Below are 17804 nucleotides of genomic sequence, written 5' to 3' on the forward strand. Positions count from 1 at the left end.
TGGAGCAGCTGCTCCATGTCAATGGCAGGCAGCAGCTTCAGCAAGGGCAGCTCCGCCACCACCAGCACTACCACCACCTCCACGCAGCTCTTGTACCCTGAGGAGGGTCTGGAGCCACTGCCTGACTTGGTGCTGCTACCTGGCTTTAGTGGCAGTGGCCTGGGTGCGGCAGCAGTGGCAGCAGCAGCAGCAGCTGGGCAGCCACAGCAAGAAGGGCCCTAGAAGCAGCAAGGGGGAGGTGGCCATGCCCGCTGCCAGGTCCCGCTTTTCCCCAGTGCCCAGAAGCAGCTTCCGCCTAGCTGCTGCCACCACCGCCTCTGCACCCAGACTGCCACCACTGAATCTGGGCAGCAGCATGAAATTGGGCTGCAGCTCCAGCCCCTCTTTCAAGAAGAAGGGTGCCTCCATCTTCACAGCTGTCCACCCACTGATACTGCGCATGTTGGCCACGGCAGGCGGATCTGGAGTGGGCGCTGCAGGGACCCCTACCCCCCATGCATGGCAGGCGGGGCCAGGGCCAGGCCTGTACACTCAGCCCAGGGTTCAGGCCCTGCCTGTGTAGCTCCCAGCCAGTCTCCATGGAGATCCCAGGGTCTTGGGGCAGTGATCTGCTCCCTGCGTGTCTCTGGCCCTGTGCTAGCACTGCCCCAAGATCCCAGGGTCTCCCTGGCCCTGCCCAACCATCTGGTTCCCAGATGCCACTCCCCACTGGCCCACAGCTTCATCCCAGCCACCTAGCCAAGTTCCCTGCCTGTGCTGGTCCCATCACCAGCAGTAGGTGCAGTGCAGATGGGTCTAGGTGTCCAGATAGCAGGGTTGGGTCCAGCGGCAGCAACAGCTCGAAGGAGCTGCGACTGCCAGGTCAGCTGGGAAATGGAGTCATCACCAAGACATCCCAGCCCTGCTGCATGTCTGGGGGTGTGGGACATACCATGGGTCAAACTGTGCCTGGGCCAGGTGTGACAGAGGGACCTGCTGCAGGCTGGACAAATCCCTGTGGGCTAGATCTGGCTTGTGAGCTATATTTTGCTTACTCCTAGTCTATCTCCATTCTCCCCATAACCATACCAGGTAATTAAAGACTGTTATTAAATATCACCCCTCCTTCCCCCACCCTCCTCCCTAACATAGTCTTCACTTCTCCAAACTAAATAATCCTAATTATTTTAGCCTATCCTCATAATTCATGTTTCCCAAGCCTTTAATCAGTTTTGTCACTTTCTGCTAGAGTCTTTCTAATTTCTCCACATCTTTCTTGAAGTGTGGGGCCCAAAACTGAACAAAATACTCCAGGTGACACTTCACCAGTGCCAAATAAAGTAGGAGAACCACTTTCCTTGATTTGCAAATGATGCTTCTGTTAATACAGCACAGTATGCTATTAGCTCTTTTTGCACCAAGAGCATGCTGTTGGCTTATATTCATCTTACAGTCCTTTTCTGCAGTACTGCATTCTAGCCATTCCTTCTCCAGTCATGTTCTAGACTGGAGTTTCCCAGCATAGATCAACTTTTGATGGTTCTCATACAGCGAACTTTTAGAAAGCATTTTCATAAACAAAGGAAGCTGCTAGTAGGAAAAAAAGTTTGGTTGCAGAATGAAAAGGCGAGATGCTTAGAACTCATAACAGTATAAATGTTAGCTACAAAGAAGGCCAAAAGTCAACTGAGAATGATAGAGAGAGAACTGGATTGGCACTCAGGAGATCTGGCTTCTTTTCCCAGCTTTATCACAGACTATTATGTTCTCACAACTCTTGTGTGGAAATTGGGGCTAATAATTCTTTCTGTCTTCTACCCTTTGTCAATTCTGTATATTGAGAATATAAGTTCTTGGGGGCAGGGACTCTCCTACCGCATGAGATCATAGCACCAATTTAAATAGCAACAGGATGACAAAATAATTTATTTCAACCCCCCTATAGATTCAGAACATTATTTCCCAGCAACATCTTTTAACAGTTCATGACTTTGAGCAAGAAGGTTCAGAAGAATTAGACACAGTCATTTTGAAAGCTTTGGTTAAAGGTAAGAATCCTTTTTGTGTTGCATTTATACATGATACATGCTAAGTACATATTCTTCTAATAACTTAAGAGTTTGTGTAGAATATGTACAGCTTTAATTCCTGAAAGCTAAGTTTGTCTGTTGTTGCTCTGCCAAGTATTATTTTCACTTGCCAAGGGTCATTCAGTTTATAGAATGAGAGCTTCAAATCAGGAAGACCATTTTTAGAATGTGTTTTAAATCTTGGATTACAGCTAAATTGGGAATTTTCTGATAAAAACAGATTTTCACCAGAAAAAGCATCTATTTGTTGCATGTATTTGTTAAAGCCAAACTTTTTTACTGGAATATATGGACTAGTCTCAACAGAAAAAGGCTTCTTTTGTTCAAAATAGAACTCTAGTTCAAGATCAGGGGGAATACACACACACAGGTGCCTGACCTAGAAGTTGGGGCACTCACTTACATTACAACAGACTGGGTGCATCTACGTGAGACATTAACTATGCAGTAATTAATTGTGCTGTAAAAAGCTTCTATACGTGCACCCCTATTAGGGTACATGAAACTAATACACTTGGCAGCAGGGTAGGACTTGTAAATTCAAGGACAAGTAAATACAGGTCCTACTCCACTGCAGGGTTTGTGTGCGTGCAGCATACAACTGGCTGGCTGGGGTACAAGGGTGCTTCAGTGCTGGGGCTGCCCGCCAGTTAGCCCCACACTGAAGCACCCTCGTATCCCCTGCAGCCCCTTCACAGCATATTGAGCCTGGTCGGAGTAGCCTCGGGCTGGCAGGCTGACCCCCTCCCAGCCTCCTGCCAGTCGGGCTGCTGTGATCTGGGAAGCAATATTCAGTGGAGCAATAAGCTCTGCAGTGTATTGCTGCCTCCTAATGCCATGTGTAGACACCCCCACTGAAATCCAGCATCTTGCTCCAACGTACAGCAGCTACACCTTGAAAAACCAAGTGACATGCACCCATGAACAGGCAAAATCCCAGTAGCCAGGGCACTCATCTGAGCTGTGTGAGACACAAGTTCAAATACCTGGCCTGAATTAGGCAGACCAGGATTTTGACTTGGGTCTACCACATCCCAGGTAAATATCCTGGTTTTTCAGATACTTGCTATTCTGGGATAAGGGGGGCTCCTCTCTGTTTCAGATTTTTTCCCCTCAAAAAAAAACAAAAAACCGTAAAGGCCTTGAGTTTACTCCTATACAAAATAGAACCATTAAAAAAAAATCTGAAGCAAGCGAAGTGTGCTGTTGAGCAGGGGTTCCTGTTTGATGCAGTCTTCTGTTTGCTTGTAGGTGAAATAACTGAAACACTCAGATATATACTTATATCAGACCATACTAGACAATTTAAAAATGTATATGCTATTCTAGTTGGCAATGAATTATCTGATCCATGGTTGCTATTAGCTCCTGTCAGAAGCAACAGGCTATAGAGGAACTGAAATATGCTGGGGATTTTATATTTTAATTAAAAAAACATTTTAAAAAGCCACACATCCAAATGAGCTTCCATAGTAATAAAAGCAGTACAGTTTTCCTACAAACCTGCACTGTCTCTTCTGACAGAAGAGTACAGTAAGGTAGCCATCCATTTCAATTTGTATTGGACCATCCAAGTTTCAGCATGGGGAGAGGGTAATCCACATCCTGTGAATTAAAGACAAAAACAAAAACAAAAAAGAACCACCCATTGACTTCCTGGATTAGTTGTACAGGACTAAGATTGTTTTAATGTTTTTAATGAAACATTTTGGCAGACCTACAACATTCAAAAGATAAGATGGACATAAGTTTTCAGATTGTTATATTTGAAGTAAAGTAAAGAAGGGTCTGAAGAATTTCTGTACTGGTAACCCACAGTTTTGAGATAATTGAATAAGAGGTCTCAATCTATTGAGCTATATAAATATTAATTAAGCATGCGTGATGTCTGATTTAATGCAGATTTAAGCACTGAATTTATTAACATTTTGTACTTTTGGCAGCCTGTAAAAGCCACAGTCAGGAAGCCCAGGAATATCTGGATGAACTGAAGCTGGCAGTGGCATGGAATAGAGTGGACATAGCTAAAAGTGAAATATTCAATGGAGATGTGGAATGGAAGGTAAAGAGGATACTTGCATAGCTCAAGGCTGTCCAATTTAGCAGCTGGGAGGCCACATCAACAGGGGCTACAGTCCCCATCACCTCAACTGCTAGTTCTTACCACTGCACCATATAGGCATTCGCAGCTGAGCGGGCAGTCCCTCCTCCCTTACCTCCTTGACTGCAGGTGGGCCTGGAACTGCAGACTGCACTGAGCTGTGCTGCCCTGCTTTGCCCCACCTCTTGTGGCAGAGGCAGAAAGTATAAGCCAGAGAAGGGAGGGAGTTGCTTGGAGATCCTGACTGTAGCAGCAGCCAAAGGAATAAGGGAACCAACAGACAGGTGGAACCGGGGTGTGCAGATTAACCCCTTGCAAGCCACATGTGGCCCAGAGGTTGCCAGCTGGGCTGTCCTGGCATAGATTATAGTTGCACAAATAATCCTGTGGACTGACAAGACCTTTATGTAGGTAGCACCAGAAACCAAAGGCCACTGTTATTCCCCATGTATAGTCTAAAAAAATGTACTATGCATTACCCTATGCTGGCTCTTCTTTGAGCTTATAGCTGAAGATTCAAGTTTTTTATTCTCTTCTAAACCAGCCCTCCCTCCTTAAACTGCTAGTAAGTCTCTATGGTCTTTTCTGCATGTACAGTACAAAGTACAGCAGGGTGTTTGCCCATGACTGTGGCTTCCAGGCACTACTGCTATATAAATAATATAACAACACCAGCAAGGCAGCAGTAAATGTCATTTAATGGTGTTTTCCCACTTATATGTAGATGTCAGTCAGAAGACTAATCACCAGGAATTTGGGTTTTCTGTTTCCCACAGAAAAACGGAATAAAACATGGATTTCCCCCTTATCAGAGTAAAATGCAGATTTCTCATTTTATAGAGAAACCCATGGATTTTGCAGTTTTGCAATGAGCTACCTGCAGGCTGGCAGAGTTCCAGCCTGAAGGGGGTTGGGAGGGAGCAGGAGGAGGGTGGTCAGGCAGGTGGCACCATGTGGCGTGCACATGGCCCCAGGCAGCCTGGAAAGCAGCTCCCACAGGTAAGCTGTGGAGGAGAGGGGGATTGAGGCCCCTGAGGGGGGAGTTGGGCAGGGCTGGGGCTGCTGCCCAGCTGGGAGGTATGTGGCACTTGGGGCCCCCCGCCCCATGCACAGATCTGGGGGGCAGGGGAGGGTGAAAGTCCCCCTACCCCCAAGGAGTGTGTGCAGCAGTGAGGAGCCAGCCCCTACACCTGAGCCTGCAGCAGGCAGGCAGCAGACAGTGCCCGGGGGGTGGGGTCTGTGCTTTGCTCTGCTGCAAGGGCAGGGGACTGTGGACCCAGGTCCCTGATCCTGTAGCCCTGGCAGCTGGGGACCCCTTCTGGCAGGGCTGGGTGGCAGGCAGGGGGAGTGAGAGGCACCAGCAGGGCTGGGGGAGGTCGTGGGGGGCTTTTATATTAATCATGGATTTTGGGCGTTTTAATCAGATAGTTTGCTATTTTTTAAATCAGAGAATTTGTGATTTTTTTTTTTTAATCAGGGAAAACCGGAATCCCTGCTAATCACTAATTGGTGGCATGGCACAGATTTAAAAGCAGCAGCTTAGTGAGTAAAGGTCTCATTTCTTTACACTGATCTCCTCTGACATTCTTTAAAATGTTTTATATCAAACTAGTCCTGTGACCTGGAGGAGGTGATGGTGGATGCTCTGGTGAATGATAAACCAGAATTTGTCAAGTTATTTATCGACAACGGGGCCAACATGTACGACTTCCTCACATACAGCCGGCTTCAGAGGCTCTACTGCTCCATTTCTCAGAAAAGTCTCCTCTACTCTCTTCTGCTGAAGAAGCATGAGGAAAGCAAATTGACTTTGGCAGGACTCAGTGGGCAACAACACAGAGAAGTGAAGGAGACCTGCCCACTCTTTACCCTCAGTGAAGTTTCTAGAGTTCTCAAAGACTTTCTTCATGATGCCTGCAAAGGTTTCTACCAAGAAGTCAAGCAAGGATCCAAGAAGAAATTTGTGAGTTATACTTAAGGTTCACAGGTTAAACCAATCCTCTATGTTTTATTTTTTTAAATGACTAGCTTTATTAAAATAATTAAAATTGAGGTCAGATGAAAGAAAGACATTGTTAACGTGTTGCAAATGTCAAAGCTAGAAATGGAGGGGTTGATGGTTTACTATATTTAGTAAAATATTTTATGATTTCTCAACCCCCCAACTCCATCAATTGCCACAATTCTGGTATTGCTATTTCTTGAACTTAGTTAAAATTGTAGAAGTAGATTCATAAAAAAGAACGTAAGGATTTATAATCCTGAATTGTTCGTTCATATCAGTTTCTTTAGAACTCTGATAAAAATGAACTGTAGTTTTTACTAGTTTAGTACTAGTGGAATGTCTTCAAGTATATAAATTTGACAACACCTTCCTTTTTCTTTTGTGGATGGGGAACATAAGTAACAGGCATTGGCAACCCCAGATATCAGTTTGACCAAGTTCTCAAAATAGTAAGGGCCCTTGCTTACAAAGAGCCATAGTATTTTATCTTAAAGCAGGAGATCTAATATTCAACAAGATGCAGTGTAGGCCAGGTGCCTGTATTTTATTTTTATTGAATTACACATATAGCCTAAGGAAAAGATTATTTGTTAGAATTCTGTATTTATCATCATGAGAGATATTGCCTGGCTAGGGACACTGGCCTACAGAGGAGAGCGGGTACTTCATGCTCCTGTACTTCATCTATGAGGCACCACAATGGCATTTTTATCAGGAGCTATTTCAGCTTTTAGAATAAGAGAAAACTAGGGTTGGAAGGGACCTCAGGAGGTCATCTAGTCCAACCCCCTGATCAAAACAGGACCATACTCAACTAGATCATCCCAGCCAGGGCTCTGTCTAGCTGAGTCTTAAAGACCTCTATGGATGGAGATTCCACAGCCTCTCCGGGTAACCAGTTGTAGTGTTTTACTATCCTCCTCATGAGGAAGTTTTTCCTAATATCTAACCAAAACTTCCCTTGCTGTAACTTGAGCCTTACTGTGTCATCTGCCACCACTAAGAACAATCTAGCTCCATCCTTTTTGGAGCCACCCTTCAGATAGTTGAAGGCTGCTATTAAATCCCTCCTCAGTCTTCTCTTCTCCAGACTAAATAAGCCAGTTCTCTCAGCTCTTCTTCAAAAGTCATGTGCCCCAGCCCCTCACCATTTCTTTTACCCTCTGTTGGACTCTCTTCAATTTGTCCACATCCTTTCTGTAGTGGGGGGCCCAAAACTGGACACAGTACTCCAAATGTGGCCTCACCAGTGCTGAATAGAGGGGAATAAGTACTTCCTTTGATCTGCTGGCAAGAGAATATTGGGCTAAAATATTTTAATTTTTACACTTTCCAGTTTTCTTAAACCCTGAAGGATTAAAAAAAACTTGAAATGAAAATGTCCAAACTGAACTATTAAATCTTTTTGTCCCTCGCAAGTGTTGACTTAACACTGCGGAAACATTGGAATAAATGATTGCATAAGAACTTCAGGGGAAAAAAGTCCCCTGAATAGTCCTTTTACTGTACAGATTTTATTGTACAGATTGATCATACTGGGATGGATTTAGTTCTCAGGAAAGACAGTCCAAATGTGGAGTGACATCTATGAAGTCAGTGGACCTACTCCAGATTTGCCAGTGTTAGAGAAACAAGATTGTGGACCTGTGTTCTCACAGTTACACTGGTGGAATTTGGGAGTAACTCAGCTGAAGTCAGTGTCACACCAATGTAAAGCTGGTGTGACACCATTTTGCTGTGTGTAAACGAAGCGAGAGGCATGTGTGCACGATACTTTAAAAACAAGCTAAATGCTTTTGCACCGCTTTAATGATGATGGTGTTTTCACGCTTTGGCACTGTATTGCGCATTAATTCCAGCAGCTGTAGGAAATTCAGTATTGTAATGCACGTTAAATGACTTGGGGCACAACAAACTAAAACTCCTTTGAGGACTTCTAGTTTGCTGCCCCTACAGCCATGGAGTGAAGCACTGGGCTCCATGCAGCTCTGCCTGCAGGGCTTTCTGCAGAGCCGGAGCCTGGCAGCAGCCTGGGAAAGCAGGCTCTGCCCAAGAAAAGTGGCAAGCCTGATCTTACCCCACCCCGAAGCCTGCTTGCCTTCCTGAGCTGTGCAGGGGCCTGGTGTTTCCCTCCACTGCTGCGGTGCCCCCGCTTGAGCCAGGTGCCACCAATGGGGGGGCTGCCACTGCCACAGAGGGAAGCACCAGCTCCTCCTACAGCCCAGGGACCACTCTGCCCACCAGCAGCTCGACCTCTCCTCCCCACCAGAGAGGCAGGTAAGTCAGCAGGGTGTGTGTACGACAAAAGGGTTTAATCAGCCCTAAACTGAAGTGGTGTTTTTTAAAACCCACTGCTTCAATTGAAGGCCCCTGTTCAGTCTACACAAGCCCTTTGGTGTCTTCCAAGACAATTTTTTTTCCAATTTTCATTCAAAGCTTTAAGTTTTTAATTTTTACACTGAAAACCTGTAACAACTCCAAAACTCAGCCAGTCCTCCAAACCAGGATTTCAACAAGAGAAAAAGGAGATTCTTTGGGGAAAAAATTGTTTTAGAAAAAAATTACTATTTTTTTGGACCATTTCTAATAACCTCATGGCGGAAAGGGGTGATTGCGTCATTTTAACACTCAGAAGCTGATCTAAGTTGCTAGGTTTTCTGTAAAATGCTTTCTATTCAACTCAAGAGCAACCTGCATTCTATATAAGCTATTCCCTGTTTGGAGAGAAGAAATAGTGAGGCTGATAAGCTAAAAATAAATGGAGTTATGAAGTGCTTTCTCCTGCACAGGCCCTGATGGAGGCTTGTTTGTGTTTAAATAAAATGCCTTTTGTTCATTTGCCTTGAAACCATGTCTTTTACGCTTGAACTAAGTGGAAATCTGATGTAACTGAAGTCCAGTCCTGATGAGTTAATCACAGGCTTTTCTTGGATGATATTACACACCAAGGGTGAAATCCTGTCCTCAGTAAAGGTAATGGGAGCTTTGCCATTGACTTCAATAGAAGAATGATTTCATCCAGAATTTTCTCACACATATTAGGTTGTATCCTGGATACAAGGCCCTTTTGATTCAGTATATGGAGTGAATCAGTTGCCATTTGGGTTTAAAAAAATCAAAGAATATGAAGTCTCTGGAACTGCTGATTGCTGCTGGAGTTTCCATGAGTGTTTCTAATACTGCATTAAACATACAAAATAAAGTAATGATCAGATTCTTAAATTTTTTTTAAATAAACTTTTAGGATAAAACAAATGCAAAACGACTACTGGGGCTCCTGGATATGAACCAGAAAAGTGAGAATCCTTGGAGGGATTTATTTTTATGGGCAGTACTTCAAAACCGCCACAAGATGGCAAAGTACTTCTGGGCTATGGTAAGCTTCTACATGTAATTACTTGAAGTCGGATATTGGCAATTTTATATTACTATATGGTATATTGGAATATGTAGTTTTGTGGTTATGGAGTTGATAAGGTAAATATGTTTGCTTTTCAAAATGTGATATATACTGTTTACATAAGTGTTGTCCTCTCAGTTGCTCTAGTCTGAATGTAGCTCAAGTTAACAGCAGTCAGATATTATTATGGATGAATGCTTGGGGGCTTCACAGCTAGTGAAGAAAATCAATGCTGCTTCATTGATTTCCATGGAGGTCTGCTGATTAACATCAGCTGAGGACCTGGCTTTGGAGCTACCATTTGTCCTTTGGACAGTCAATGACTCATCCTTCTGACCTCAGATTTTGTTCTTTTTATAATGGGTTAATTGTGTATTTGGTTTTGGCACCATGGGGACAGACGGAAGGAGCACAACAGCATATCTTTGACTCTTGCTTTGCATAAGTGGGGAAGTGTGTTTCTCTATTTCTACCAGTCGCTGTTCTTGTCTTGGCTCTTGCCTGATACATGAAAACAGGCTCCTTTATAGGTTCTCAAGCTTAGTTCCCAGAAATCTTTAGGCTTGCAAGGTGCCAGAAGTCCAGCTCCCATGAGACACTCTGGCAGCATTTCTGAATCCAAATATTTTGGAAGCCAACAAAGGTTTTTTTGTTGTTGTTGTTCTAATCTCTGCCAAAAATGGAGATTCTCCACAGGAAAACTGTCTTTTTAAAATCTAATCACATCTGTTGGTGATATTCCTCTCATTCAGAATTGCCAATAATCATAACATGCTCTCTTTACCTCCTTTGAATTTTCCAGGGACAGGAAGGTGTAGCTGCAGCTTTGGCAGCTTGTAAGATTGTTAAAGAGATGTCCCGACTGGAGACAGAGACCGAAGTAGCTCGTATAATGAAGGAGGCTAAGTATGAGCAGCTCGCTGTGGGTAAGCAACCACAGCCTGTAAGATCATCATCAAATATTTAAGAGGTGACTGGCCTTGAAAGGCCAGCTAGTGAAACAATCTTAAGATAACAACAGATATACTTTTGTGGGAAGTTCAAGACTTTTCCAACTCTGTCATTCAATTCTCTAACGTCAGGCTCTTCTAGCATAAATATTTCACTGAACATGTGTTTTTAAATCACTGTTTTGGGGCTATGTTGTGGGGAGTTTGTTTGTTTGTTGTGCTTTGTTTTTTTGAAGGGAGGGGCATTAAAGGGAAACTGGTCCGTGATTGGAGGGAGACCATTTCAGGTTCAAAAAACAACCCGAATGTGCCCATGAAAATACACCCTGTCTGCTGGCTGTCTCTAGAAGAATAATCTAGTCATAATCCTCTCCTCTTCTCCTGAATGTGGGGTAAAGTCTGTTTTTGTAACTGCATTACTCAGTCCTCCCAATCGAACTGCCAAGTCTATGTTTTCTTCAGTTTTCAAATACTTCCCAGTATTGTGCAGGTTAGAAATACCTTATGAACATCCTCTCTCCATGAGTTTTGTAAACTTGGGTTTCTGATGCTCAAATTAGAAGCACAGGGGTATAAGAAAGTGACCAAAGAAATAAAATAGCTAAAACACTTTGTGCAGTGTCAGTTTATTTGGAAGTTTGATCAATGGACTGGATTAGTCCATTATCCAATCCAGTTCAGAGTTTTATTCCCCAGTCCTGCTGTGGCTGTGTAGGTTGCCAATATGAATGGACGTTTATTAGGGGTGTGCGAAATGGGCCCTATTTGATTCAGATTCGACCCTAATCAGGGACTTGTTGATTCAGATCATTGTCCCCGATTCGATTAGGCTGAATCCAAATCTGAAGATTCAGTGCTGATTCAGAGAATCAGTGAATCAGCCATAGACACAGCCTTAAATGTTTTTTCTACATATCTCAAGGTACCAGGCATGGCTCGTGAACGCTGCAATGCTGGGATGGATTGAGCATCCCACAGGAGTGCAGAGGGCCCCCTGGGTGCTCGGCGGCAAACCCAGAAGCAGGGGCTCCCCCCCATGCCTCCCCAGCTTGGCGATTGGCCATGGGGGGCCTTGGGTGCCCCCCCAGACCCAGGAGGCACCAGTCGCTGAGCCTGGGGGGCGCAGGGGGGCCCCCTGTGCACTCCCCGGCAGACCGGGAAGTGGACCAGAAGTGCTTCTGGTCCACCTCTGGGTCTGCTGCTGAGTGGTCTGGGGAACCCCCTGTGCTCCTGTGGGACACTCCATCCACCCCACCATTGCTGCATTCACGAGCTGCCTGCTACCTGGAGGTATGTCAAAAAACATTTAAAGCTGCGTCTATATCCGAATCACTGAACCTTTCTGAATCGATTTGGAGGGTTCCTATTCAATTTAGAGAGATTAAAGGGTCTCCTGATTTGATTCAGATTCGGAGATTCGGCCACCGCATCAGGCCGGATCTCTGCTGAATCGAATCAGCGACCAAAGCTTCACAGCCCTAGAGTTTATAGACATGCTTGGGGTGGGGGGGCATTTTAATTAGGGTCACTCCGAGAACTACTCTAATTAAAGCGGCCGGAGCATCATGTGTATCAGTGTCCCTGTGCTGAAAAATGGTGGCGGGAGCGTTAACAAAAGCTCATTGAATGAGCTTTAGTTAAAGCACCCCCAATGCCATTTTTCAGTTTAGGGACACTGACACACATCATGCTGGAGTCTGCTGGAACACAGTAATTACTACATTCCAGCAGACTCCATTGAGTCTGCTCCGACACACTGTAATTACAACGCGCGTTGGAGCAGCCTTGTTGCACATCTATAGGCGCCCATTATTTTAGATGCTCAAAACCAGCTACCTTGTAGGGTTTTCATTTAACTTTTTACTTCAAGCTGCAGCCACGGCTAAAAATATCTGTCACCAAGGACAAATGGAAGATCCTAACAGCAACCAGGACCAGATTATATCAAGCTGCAGCTGTAGGCACTAGGCTTCCTATGGCTCTGATTCCTATATAGAGTATTGGTGGCAAGGGCCCATCCTACTAAAGAGGCTCAGAGAGCGGCATGGGGTCTCCTCTCCTTTAGCAGCATCAATGATGAGCAGCAGGAGAAATCCTCGCTCCTCAAAAAGGCAAGCTGCTTCAGATGCCAGGCCCACTGCTTTCTCTTTCTTCCACCATATGGAGTTCATTGTTGGAAGCAGGGACACAGGGCACCAAGAGAAACAAGTCTTAGGGTTTTCCTTCACTTGTAACAGTTAACTCAAGCTAGTCTCTGTCGGGGTGACCAACTGCTAACTACAATTTAAGCTGACTCAAAATAATTAGTTTAGCAGCTGATGAGATGCCGCATCCTTGCAGCATTACCAGTTGTTGAGCATCAGCAGAAGTTGAGCTTTAGCTCATCCCCACCTTGAAAGACCAGCTGGCTTGCTCATGAAAGCAGCACTTAACCAGAACTAAAGATTTTTTTTTGCCCCTGGATGGGTGTCAGGCTAGGAGCAAAAAACACAAGTTATGCCCTGAGGTAATGCTGTGGAGACAAGTTCTGGTCACAATATGCGTGTTGGTTCTTTCCTCTGTGAGTCACTGTTTCATTATGCCTGCAGACATGACTGAACAGGTTATGCAAAGGTTTCAGAGGCTCTCTCTTTCTCCACATGGGCTCAAAACATTAAAATACTAGAAGTGAAAGCCAAGGTTCTGACCATTTCAGCAGCTGTGGTCCCACGTGCAGGACGATAAGACCTAATCCAAAAACCACTGGATTCTTTGCATTGACTTCACTGGGTGTTAACGCAGGCTCAGAACACCTGTCTTAATGTGGCCCTGATAACTATGTGTTTTTCAGGAAGGTTATATGTTATTCAGAGGATATTCGTTCTACTGACACTGACCGCAAAGATATCTGTGTCAAACTAAAGAATATGAACTTTAAGTAAAGAAACCTGACGTTGCAAAACCAAAGTGACTGAGATGTGGTATCAGGAATAGGAAATGCATAGAAAATAAAATACTAAAATTGGTGCAGTAACAGACACAGGAAACCAAATTTTAAAAAACGCATTCAACTTTCTTGAATGGCTCCTATCACTACAGCATCTGAACACTTGCTCCTATTGAACACCATAAGAATATTGATAGTGGATCTCAAAAGGGCTGATGCTGGTATGCAAATATCTGTGGTTTGACATCAGTTGCCTTCTGACTAGGATTTAATGTTAAATGTACTCCCCTCCTTTGAATTGCTTCTAGGGGTAAAGGGGGTTGGCACCTTGAAGAATCAAAACTTTCAAAGCATAAGAAAATCTGCTAAGGTTTGGCTGGTGTCTGATAGTGCACATAAGGCAGTTACAGAATAGGTCATTAACATGTATTTGAGTAAGATTACACATTAGAGTTAGCAGATGCTAATTCTAAGGTATGTTAAAATTAAGTAGTGCTAGTGATCAGTTACTCACTCAGGGTTAATATCCTCTAATGTGCACTGCTCAGACTTGCAGCTAGAGGGCTGGCAAGCAGGGACATGGTGAGGGGCTGTGAGTCTGCCCTGCTTGCTAACTCTTCACCCACAGTGGAGGCTGGGGGGTGGGGGAGAGGTAGGAAGGGCACCTCCCCATGCTGCTTGGATCTCCCCCTCCACCATCCAAACAATCCCACTGCCCCCCATCAACTCTCAGATTCGCCCATCCCTTGATTCACCCATCCATATCATGATTGCAGTCCTGCCACTCCCATTAGCTTGAGAGCAGTGGCAGTAGTTGCGGGGGAGAGGGGAGCTCCTCCTCTCTGCCTGGTCCAAGATCCCTGCAGTCCATACCTGGATCCAGCCCACACCAGGCTCCACAGCTGCCTGGCAGCTCCTTGTCCAACCTGTCCTCTTCCCTCTGCATGCCTTTCAGTTGTAGGGCCTGGCAGGAGCTAAATCTGGGTATGCCGGGGTGGTGTGCTCTTCAGGAATCCAGAAGCAAACAGGGAGGGGGAACACTTCCCACTGGCACCTCTGCCTTTCAGACTGATTGGGGCAACAGGGCAGTGATTTAGGGGCGGAGGTGCTGGATGGAGGGCAGAAGGGGCAATTGGGGTGGCAGGGGAATGATGTAGGGCCTGAGAGGACAGCAGTTCCACAGCTCCCCACTCATCCACTCTTCCCTTTTCCATGTTCCCCCTATCCCTTCCCCATGTAACTGTCCCCCTGACTCCTCTACCCACCCGTCCCAACCCCATCCACCAATTACCTGGTTGTTCCTAGCTGTTGGTACAAGGCCTAGGGTCCTAGATTATAGTTAGTCCACCTGGGAGCAGTGCCTCCTGGGATACTGAAAGATTGCAATTTTGTGACTTTATTTCTGGTGAACACCCAGAAGTTAACTTAACTCAGTCTAGGAAGCACCACTCAGGGATAATCCTTGCCAGAAGTGGCATAACTTTAAGACTTAGCACTTGTTAATGAGGGCACTTAGCACTTGGTAATGAGCCTTAATGTGTGATCATTCAAGTTTTAAGTGCTCTTAACATGTTCTAATTGTAATGTGTAATCTCACCCTTTGACTGCTTACAAACAGTGACTTTTACATCAGTTGGGGGAGAACTAAGGATGGGAAATTTATCAATAAAAAATATATCAAATAGGGAAGGCAAAAGAAGTCAGACACAAAAAGTGCCTGTAGACGTTCAGGGACACTGCTGTAATTACAGTGTGTCAGAGCAGCCCCGATTAACTGAATCTGCTGGAGCATGCTAATTAGCACATTCTAGCAGTCTCCATGGCTCGTGTATTCAGCGTCCCCATGCTTCAAAAACGGGACTGAATACACAAGACACTGTAGGCACTTTTATTAAACTGGTGTTTGGAGCTGCTGTAATTTAAATGCCTCCCACACCCCCAGAGCATGCGTAAATACATCTGAAGCTCACAAACAGAGTAGAGTATGCAAGCACAAAAAAAGTATAGAGTGGGCACCTAATAGCCATGAGGAATTCCTTCATGTCTTTTCTGCAATTACTGAATTTAAGGAAACATTTTAAAATATATTCCTAACACAATGGACTCACTTGCCAAGAAAATTAATTATTTCTCCCCTTGCCCCAGTACTCATGTACACACAAATTCATTTTCTGTTTCATTCATTTGACAGAGCTATTCAGCGAATGTTATCACAACAGTGAAGACCGAGCTTTTGCTTTACTGGTGAGAAGAAACCAGTACTGGAGCAAAACCACGTGCCTCCACTTAGCTACAGAAGCAGATGCTAAGTCTTTTTTTGCACATGATGGTGTCCAGGTAAATGAAATGCAAAGAAGCTCCTTTGGTTTCTGTGAAAGGACCTGATTATACTTTTAGGCTCACTGAAACAGCAGTACACAAACTGAATTACAGTGGAAGTTATCCCAGTGCCAATTTCCCACTGGCACTGGAAGAAGCATGTATTCTCCACCAGGGCTTTACAAAGACTTTACCAGGGCTTTAGCTCTCCATGGTTAAAAAAAAAGCCTCCACCTACTGTCTTCCTTTTCCCATTCTGGAGCATCAGACGGTAGTACCCATTCTTTATAGAATGACTGGAGCCATAACCTGACAGGGTCTAATGCTGCTGCACAGGGATGTGAGATAAATCCCCCTCCATTGGAGGGGTATTAGACTCTAAAGCCTTTTTTCTCCCCACTTCAGAATTAACTCAAGTTGTAACTTGAATGTGATCCCTAACTGGAGCCCCAGCCACGCACAAAAATTTCCAGTTTCAGAATAAGAGTCCTTTTATCTCTAGTTAGCTGGCCCAGAGGGGATAGGTTATAGCTTGATTTAATACAACCCATCACCACTTAATATAATCTTTACTGATACAAACCAATTATTCCCTCCGTTGCCTTATCCAAAATCTCTTCCTGTGCCCAAAAAGCACCTGCAAATTCTCCCACAATTCATTGAGAAAGAATGCATAAAAGACTCAGTTTGCTGGAGTACAAAGGTTCATAGGATCCACCCGCAGACATATTACGCACCATGCATGAATAAGTGCTGTGCCAGTGTAGATGCACTGCAAAATGACATTTGAGGTAACCTAAAGAAGGAAAACTAAATGTTCAATGCCCAGAAACCTGCAGCAAAGATGGGGACCAGGTATAGAAATTATACTTCTGTTGGTATAAGTGATTGGAAACTGGTCTATACCTGTAACAAAAGGTCAGCATGCAAAACTGGTCTATACCAGTAACAGAACAGAAGCATGGCGCACACAGACTGGTTTAAAAATGGTGGAACCTGGTCTAAGATTTGCTTCTCCCTTCCCCACCAAAGGGCAAATGTGTGTTCTGTTTGCTATTGATCTAAACTATGGGACTTGCAGAAAACCATGCAACTTAGATTGATTCCACCTCAGGCTTTTGGAATATCTGTACCTACCCAGAGTCTAGTTTTGAGAAATGTTTCCTGCCCAATACCTCCTAAGGCTTCCTAGAGGAGAAACATAATTTAGCTGCATGTGCATTTGCATCGTGTCATGCAAAATGACTTACTTTTTCTAAACATTTTTTCCTTTGACTTTTAGGCTTTCTTGACAAAAATATGGTGGGGAGACATGTCAACAAGCACACAGATCTTGAAGTTAATCTGTGGATTCTGGTGTCCTCTTTTAATCTACACAAATGTAATAGCATTCAGGTATACACAGAATTTTCCCTTCTGCAGGAGATGTCCAAGGGAAGAAAAAGAATTGGTAAAAAACATAATATGCTTCAGTGTCAGCTAAGAGAGTGGTCATCATAAATGCAGTACTGGCAACATCAAGCACTTAAAATAATGAGTTAGGCTTTAAAAAACTACCATATTTACCTGAATACAAGAAGACCCTGAGGCAAGACAAACCCTCAATATTGAGATTCTACACTGGAAAATTTACAAAATGTATTACAATTTTCCATGTATGGAATCTAATCATTGGAGTATCATCTTAAATGTGTCCCCCTCCACTACTCCAGATGGTCGGGGGAAAGGTGATGAGAGGGGCAGTAATGGGGCAGGCAGCTATGGGGAGACAGTGGGGAGACAGTAGGAGGGGGAACATGATATGGCAGATTAGGTGGGGCAATAATGAGGCAAGCAGTAGGGGATGGTGAGGAGCAGATGGTAAGGGACAGGCAGTGTGGAGGTGGGAGGACAGGCACTTTTCCCCCTTGCTGCCTGTCCCCTCCACACATATGCCCCATTGTGCCAGTCCCCCCTGCAGTCTCAGGCTGCCCCAATTCCCCCTTTCCCTGTTCCCCCTTCAAAAACACCTGTAATGCCTCACTGCTAGTACTT

General features: G+C 44.6%; 1 protein-coding gene across 1 annotated transcript in view; it reads left to right on the forward strand.

Annotated features, from left to right (window-relative positions):
• The window catches only part of TRPM5 (transient receptor potential cation channel subfamily M member 5), an 80941-nt gene that overhangs the window by 19498 nt on the left and 43639 nt on the right, over nucleotides 1-17804 (forward strand). The window contains 7 exon segments of the mRNA XM_019519983.1: nucleotides 1925-2027; nucleotides 4013-4131; nucleotides 5783-6133; nucleotides 9420-9551; nucleotides 10378-10501; nucleotides 15643-15788; nucleotides 17053-17165. Of these exon segments, the coding sequence (XP_019375528.1) occupies nucleotides 1925-2027; nucleotides 4013-4131; nucleotides 5783-6133; nucleotides 9420-9551; nucleotides 10378-10501; nucleotides 15643-15788; nucleotides 17053-17165 (1088 nt within the window).

The sequence above is a fragment of the Gavialis gangeticus genome, unplaced genomic scaffold (genome assembly GCF_001723915.1).
Source record: "Gavialis gangeticus isolate Ggan-Ray unplaced genomic scaffold, GavGan_comp1, whole genome shotgun sequence".
In the NCBI taxonomy this organism is placed as follows: domain Eukaryota; kingdom Metazoa; phylum Chordata; order Crocodylia; family Gavialidae; genus Gavialis; species Gavialis gangeticus.